Source organism: Peromyscus maniculatus, chromosome 4, assembly GCF_049852395.1.
Source record: "Peromyscus maniculatus bairdii isolate BWxNUB_F1_BW_parent chromosome 4, HU_Pman_BW_mat_3.1, whole genome shotgun sequence".
Taxonomy (NCBI): Eukaryota; Metazoa; Chordata; class Mammalia; order Rodentia; family Cricetidae; genus Peromyscus; species Peromyscus maniculatus.
Window position 1 is genome coordinate 134,583,715 of NC_134855.1, and position 7,973 is coordinate 134,591,687.

Here is a 7,973-nt window from a genome sequence, read left to right on the forward strand (position 1 = left end):
CTGCTCCCCAGTACTGGGTTACAGCTGTACAGGCAAGTTAGCCCACTTGACCCATGATGCTCACTCACTAGGTTTACAGGGCAGTGCAACCCCTGAAGTTGCTGTAGAGCCTTGCCTTCAAGTCAAGATGATCCCTTTGTGCCCATTTGCGGGGCATGCCTCTTCCTGCCTCTTAAAGCTTTAAACCTGGGATTTAGAATCCTTGTACCCTTTCCCTGAAACAGGAAAGAAAGTTTGAAATTAGAATCCTTACTTAGTAATATGGTGAACAGAATTATTGCTCTTTTTGGTTTTCTTTTTGTAATACTGGGAATTGAACCCAGCCAGGGCCTTTCACATACCAGGCAGTCCTCTATAACAGCTATATCCCCAGACCTTATTTTCTGGTTTAAAAATGTAGTTTAACCTTATTTCCCAAACTGTACCAAACTAAAAATCAACCAGTCTTAACCTCAAATACAGTTCATGTTGGAATTCAGTGTACTGTCAATCACGTTTGGATTTTAACCATTTGTGGTGTACGTAGCTCAGGGCTGTTGGTGGGGTCCGGTGGGTATATAGGATCCTGTCACTGTGGCTGACGTGTGTCACTAAACACACACTTCTACTCTCCAGCTCCTGGTGACCAACATTCTTTTTGTCTCTAGCCTCCCAATTATTATTTTTAATCAACACAAAGTAATTGTACATATTTTCATGTGGCTTGGTTTTCGAGACAAGGTCTCATGAAGCCTAGGCTAGCTTTGAATTCCTGGTCATTCTGCTTTTAATGCCCAAGTCCTGGAATCATAGACATAGAGTATCATGCCCAACTATTTATGGACCTGGAGAGATGGTCCAGTGGTCAAGAGGCAGAGCCAGGTGGATCTATGTGAGTTTGAGGCCAGCCTGGTCTACAAAGCGAGATCCAGGTCAGGCACCAAAACTACACAGAGAACCCCTGTCTCAAAAAACCAAAAAGGAAAAAAAAAAAAAAAACACCTTAAAACTGGGCTAGAGAAATTCCCAGCTAGGAATAGAACAGAGAACTGTAGAGGGAGCAGAATATTAGAGAGTCATTTTTTATTTTTGTTTGTTTATATTGTTTTTGTTTGAGATGGGGTCTCACTATATGGACCAGGCTGGCCTAAAACTCACAGAGCTCCATCTGCTTCTGCCTCCTGAATGCTGGGATTAAAGGCGTGCGCCACCACACCTGGCCCATCATTTCTTATTCCAACATGATAGACCTAAAACCTTTTATAAAAAGCCTGCAAAGCCTAAAGTCTTTCTTTTCGGCCATTTACAGTAAGTTTGATGACCGCTGATGTAGAGTGGGTAGTTGGGCAGCATGAGAAGACTGACATTTGCTGAGGATCTGCTAAGCACTGGCACTGTGTGTGTGTGTGTGTGTGTGTGTGCACACGCGCGCGCGTGCGTGGTTCTAACTCCACCACAAGGGTTGGTGTTGCTCTCCCAGTTTACCAGAGAAGGCACTGGAGTGAGTTCCTCAAAGGCTGTGTGTGGTTCAGCCACGTCAGAACTTTAGTGTGTTGCTGCAGGGCACTGCCCACATCTGTCTTTGTATCCTTCTTCCCTTTCTCAAGCCAACCATTCTTCCTTTCAGTTTTAACCGCCTGGACCTCCCACCCTACAAGAGCTATGAGCAACTGAAGGAAAAACTGTTATTTGCCATTGAAGAAACAGAAGGATTTGGACAAGAGTAACTGTTGAGACCTTAGGCCACCAGAGAACAGGGACTCGTCTCCAGTGCCTGCCCCTTCCTTCTCTGCCTGTTGCACATCTTATTGTAAACTTGGACTGTGACTAGAGAGTTATCCAAGTGTAAGTAGCTTAATGTTACCGTTGAGATTTATCTTCCAGTGATTCTGGATTTCTACTCAACGTTTCCAGAAAGCCGATCTACAAAACAGTAGTCAGAAACTTACTTAACACGAGATTTAACACAGCGATGAAATCTCCATTGTCTTATTCCACTAGATTGTTCCCTTAACAACAGTTTTCTGTGTGTGTCAAAGTCTCACTTGGGAGTAGGTCTCTTGGTGGCTGTTGTCAAGACTCTGCAGACACACTGGGACGACTCCAAAACTTCAATACACAAGGTCTTCCTGGTAAAGCCTCTAGCTAGGAGGTGCTCGCCAAGAGTGCAAGCTCGGCGGTGGCTGCTGCGGCTGCGGCGGCGGCGGCGGCACTTGGGCAACTGCTGCTTGTGCTCTCCCTCATTTCCGCCTGGCCTGACTGTTGACTTCTTCCCTGGAGCAGGAACCAGTGCGTCGTTCTGATGTGACTTCTGGACGTGACGCAGGACTCACAGCTTCTACAAAGTAGATTTGTCTATTCGATTCAGGGAAAACTTGCTCCCCGCCAACCTATGACTTCATACCTCTCTTCATTCAGTTGATAATTATTTTATTGCCTTGCAAATACTAAACTTTACAAACAGAATCAGCACTGTGGTTCCTTCATGTTTTAGAAGTTAACCCCGAATCAAAATTAAATTGGCTGAATTCATCTATGATCATTCTTGATTTTTAAATCCTACATGTAAATTAAAGCTTTATGGTTTTATTATAATCCAAAACCCCAGTTACATTGGATTATTGCTAAGGTATTCAAGTTGCAACCATTTCTAATCCAAATCGAGGTCATTGGTGCAGTCTTTGAAATCAGGACAATATCAGCAAAAGGACAATGTCCAGCGGCACATTTGGGCCGTCGTCTCGTGCCTGGCACACACAGGAGCAGGCGTTTCCATCTTATTACATGGTCCTGATCTGCAATATTTTTCTCACCCCTAAAAATTTTAGATTTTCCTTTTTTCTTTTTTCTTCATGACTCACTTACTTTAGACTGCTCCTTTAGTAACTGATGAATGCACTTTGACTTTCTCTGTAGTTAATTTACCTTGACTTAGTTAGACTGTCAAGATGGCTGCCGCCATAGATACGACTTTATGGGCAGAGAAATGAAGCCTCCGCCAACTGAGTCCCTATTATAGCCAAATCCCAAAACAGCCTTATAACTCACAGGGACTTTGTGTCGGGGATAGCATAGCATGAACATGTAGCATGAAGCCAAGAATACACCGAGAGTGACAGCCCTGTTCCACAGGAGAGAAGGTGTTCCTCTGTCCCTCGTTGCAGTTCTTGCTCATCCGAGAACAACAAGGTTCTGAACGTGTGCAACTGTACTCTTTACCACTGCCATGGCCAGTAGAGACACGTGGGACTGAGAACGGGTTCCCTATCTAGAGACGCTCAGGGAAGGGAAAGCTCAGCTTCTCCCAGCCCTCTTTTTACCCTGGATACCACAGGAAATACATGTCATCTCTAGAAGCCCTAGTTATTTCCAAAGTAGGAACTCTCTGCCTTTTTGTTGGTAGGGTTAAAAATAGATATGCTATTGCTTTGTCTTACAGAGTGAATGTCTGCCAACTACCCATTCACTACATAGGCCTGGACTTTAATACATGGCTATAAGTACTAAGCCTTCTACAAAGACCTCCTATTGGATCAAATTCTTGTACTAAAGTGTAGTCATCTGCCATATCCACTAGAGATGGATGAGATTAAATTAAGAGATAATGTAAGAGAATAGGCTTTGTTGGTTCTGCATTCTGCTTCATGATTCATTTAGGGACCTAGAGATATTATGTGAAAATGTATAAATATCACCCAAAAGGCTTTCTGCCCTATATTTTTAAAAATACAGAAGTTATATTTGAAGTAGTCCTGGCCCTAGTTCTATAGGGCCTGGCTATTTAATATTTTTATGGAAGAAATGTTTAGTTCTGGAAAAGGTAAATGCTTGTATATATTTTTGCAGCCCTGGGGTCTCACAGCTCCATTCCCCCTTTAATTTAATTGGTCATATGTATATGTCTTCCCTGCTGTGTTAGGAAAATGGGGGCTGGATATCCCAAGAATCAGAGATTATATAAAATAATGCAACTAAACAGCAGACATAAATATTTACCAAATGCTCTCACATTTTGGTTCAAAGTGAGTATTTGGAAATAGATTTGTGTTTAATTAGTGCTTTTCCTTAAATCTGAACTAAGTTGCTTTTAAGACCTTTTTCTCTGTAAGCATTGTAAATGCTAATCAATCCTGTTGGTTTTTTTTTTTTTTCCTTACTGCATGTTACATTGAAATAAAAACAGAGTAAAATGAGCATTTGCCTTTTCTTCTGCTCTTTGGTGGGTTCCACAGCAGCAGGGTCAAGAGGGAAGGGGCTTGGGTATTTGATCACATGAAGTGATTTGAGCTGATGTTGATAGCAGTGACCTGTAGTGCAGAAGCATTTAAATTGAGAAATTATTTAAATAAACGATTTAACATTCAGGTACTGATTGGCCACCAAGGGATCCCCTCACTCATCTGCCTACAGGCTCTCACTCTAATGACTGTTTCGGTCAAGCCCTCTCTGCGTTACCCTTTACTGTATAACCTGGTGACATTCCCTGAAATGTCACCGGGGTGGGTGACTCATGGGCTTTTGCCTGTTTAGGGTCTGAGTTTCTTTAAGGTTCACTACTTCAGTGCAGTGTCGTTGGTATTTCCAGCCGCCACCCCATTTTCCCTTCGGACTTCCGAGTGTCTGTCTGTCTGTGCTTTCTTTCATCCAGTCAGCCAGGGAGTGGCAGGCACTCTTGGTCCCTGTGCTCGCCTCCCGTTGCTTTCTTAGACTGATTTAAAATGCGCAGGTGACTCACATATCACAGGGAGTCGGGTCTATAAAGGAGGTTGCCTCACTTGGACTTCCTTAAAAGATGTAAGACTGTTTATAATTAAAGTTTTTGAGTCCTTCGTTTTGCATACTTTCCTGTTGGTTTTGTTAGGAAAATGGTGTGCACCACATGTAGAAAGCCTTTTATGTGACTTCTCTTAGAGTGGCGAGTTGACAGCCTGTCTATCAGCTGTGAGGTGTGTAGGAAAATACAGATCTGCCACTCAGGGCAGCTGGGAGAGGCTGTCTGCAGGGCACCGAGGGCCTCCATCTGCCCTGCCTCTCTGCTGCCACAGACAGGTCTGAGGGGCTGGAGACAGCGCGTCAAGTGTTTGCTGCACAGCATAATGGACTTGTTGGGATCCCCAGCACTGTGTGAAGCCTGGAACAGTGGTGTGTTGCACTAGCCAGGACAGGCAGATTCCTGAAGCTCTCTGGCCAGCTGGACAGCCCAGCTGACTAGATAAATTCCAGGTTCAGTGAGACCTTGTCTCGAAAGAGACAAAACATACCCACTGGTGAGTTACAATGGCTAGTGCCAATGCTCATGACCACACACAAGGCTCTGGCTCAAGCCATTGGGTCACAAAGCAAACACTAAGACATGACAGTGGGATGGAGAGGGTGGGAGGGAGGCTGGTGGGTGGGGTAAGTGTGACCAGAATGCATTGTATATGTGCATGAAACTCAGTACATTTTTAAGGTGGATCCAGGATTGGTTGATGCCTTTAATTCCTGCCCTGGAGAGGTGAAGACAAGCAACCTCTGTGAGTTCCAGGACACCTGGGTTTACATAGTGAGACCTTGTCTCACAAAAACCAAACAGCTGGAAAGATAAGTCCAGGGCTTGAGAGTGCTTACATCCCAGTGGTGGTGGCAGTGCACGCCTTTGGCACTCAGGCTGAGGCAGGTGAATCTCTGAGTTCAAGGTCAGCCTGGTCTACAGATTGAGTTCCAGGACAGCCAGGGCTACACAGAGAAACCCTGTCTTGAAAAAACAAACAAACGCCGGGAGGTGGTGGCGCACGCCTTTAATCCCAGCACTCGGGAGGCAGAGGCAGGCGGATCTCTGTGAGTTCGAGGCCAGCCTGGGCTATCAAGTGAGTTCCAGGAAAGGCGCAAAGCTACACAGAGAAACCCTGTCTCAAAAAACCAAAAAGAAAAAAGAAAAAACAAACAAACAACAAAAAAAAAAGAAGAAAAAATAATAAAGAAAAAGAAAAAGTGCTTACTACTCTACCAGAGGATCAAAATTCAGATTCCAGTGACCATGGGGGGCAGCTCACAGTCACCTGCAACTCCAGTCCCAAGGAGATCTGAGGCTTCCTTATGACTTCCATGAGACCAGGCATGCACATGGTACACATGCATACAAACATACATGCAGGTAAAACACTCATAAATCAATTTTTTTTCTAAAAAAGACTGACCATTCTCCACAAGTCTGCCTGCTCACCCACTTAAGTATACCTCATTATAAACCCAAGCCAAGGGTCAGTGAGATGACTGGGGTTAAACCACTCGCTGCCAAGCAAGCCTACAGACCTGAGATTAATCCCAGGGACCCACTGGGTATGAGGAGAGAACCACTCCCCAAAAAGTGTCCTCTCACTGCCACAGACTTGTCCTGTGGCATGCAAGAGCCCACATATTTACAGACAAAATTAAATGCTATTGCAAACTGAAGCCCTTCCCCAGAGGCAACTCAGCCATCCTGTCTAATCAGACTTCAGGTCCTATCAAATAAATGCCAGTAACTGGATCCTCACCACAGAGCTACCCCATCCTGCATCCCTGTCTGGTTCATGTGTGAGATGGAGGTGATGATCCTTCCTGTAGCTAATTCCTGGGGTCCTTAGGGGTCCATTCACTATAGCACCCCTTTTTTGTTTGTTTTGGTTTTTTGTTTTGTTTTTCAAGACAGGGTTTCTCTGTGTAGCTTTGGAGCCTATCCTGGATCTCTGTAGACCAGGCTGGCCTCGAACTCACAGAGATCCGCCTGCCTCTGCCTCCCAAGAGCTGAGATTAAAGGTGTGCGCCACCACCGCCCGGCCACTATAGCACTTCCACCCCTATTTGGAATGAAGAGCTGGAGATGAGGTGCACTCCTAATGTTTCTAGCATTGAAGAACCATTTCTTTGTTTACATTTTTTTTTTTTTTAAACATGGTTTCTCTGTGTAGCCCTGGCTGTCCTGGAACTTATTCTGTAGATCAGGCTGGTATCCAAATCAGAGATCTGCCTGCCTCTGCCACCCTAAAGGCATGTGCTACCACACTTGACCTCCAATTTTTTTTTTTTTTTAATGTATGAGTATTTTGCTTGCCTGTATGTATGTACACCACGTGTGTGCCTGGTGCTCTCAGGGGTCAAAAGAGGTCATCAGCTACCTTAGAATGAAGCTGTAGATGACGTGAGCTGCCATGGAAACTGAACCAGGTCCTCAGCAAGAGCACCAAGTGCTCTTAATAGGTGAGTTCCTTTTGTAGCAGGAGATCCCGCAGAGCGTTGCATCTAGCTTGAACACTGGAGTGTTATCACTTAGGCTTTTTTTTTCTTTATTTTTTGTGTCTTTCACATGATGCATCTTGATCCCATTCATTTCCCTGTCCCTTCACATCCACCCTCCACCCCTGCACTGCCCCTCATAAAACAAAAGGACAAAATTAATCTTGTCATGGAAGCTGCAGTGTGACACAGTGAGTCACACAGTAATCACTTTGTCCATATATCTTTACTTGCAAGTGTTCATTGCAGAGTCTGGTTCCAGGCTTCTGGTTTCTACTACACTATCGATGCTGGGCCCTCACTTGGATATCCTGCTGTTGCTCTCTGTTGTGAAGATCCTGCAGCTTTGGGTCTTGGGTCAGGCCTCTTCACTTGCTCTAGCAGATCATAGATGGGGTGGATGTTGGGGCAGGTCAAGTCATAACCCTGGTTCTGGGCCCTGGACAGCTTCGGGGTTGGTCAGCCTGCCAGTTCTTCCCTGTCCTCACCACCAGGGTGAGCTCTCCAGCACTGCCCCGTCTAATTCACCCTTGTAGCAATGCAAGGATTGGGGTCAGTTCTGCTTTCATGCCCTCAGGGTTGGTGCCCTCCACCTACAGCATCAGGGCCAACTCTACTGTGTTGCCTAGGCGAGGTGCAGGGGCCCCTCTCCTGAGTGCTGAAGCTGGTGAGGGGCAGGGACAGCTCTCCCGCTTTTAGGACCCCAGGGCCAGCTCCTCCGGCAGTCTCGGGCTTTG

General features: G+C 45.4%; 1 protein-coding gene across 1 annotated transcript in view; it reads left to right on the forward strand.

The window, feature by feature from the left end:
- The window catches only part of Itch (itchy E3 ubiquitin protein ligase), a 112,092-nt gene extending 107,919 nt beyond the window's left edge, over positions 1–4,173 (forward strand). Inside the window, exon 25 of the mRNA XM_042276563.2 lies at positions 1,607–4,173. Within this exon, the coding sequence (XP_042132497.2) occupies positions 1,607–1,706 (100 nt within the window). The 3' untranslated portion in view covers positions 1,707–4,173. The remainder of the gene's footprint in view (positions 1–1,606) is intronic.
- The last annotated feature ends 3,800 nt before the right edge of the window (positions 4,174–7,973 follow it).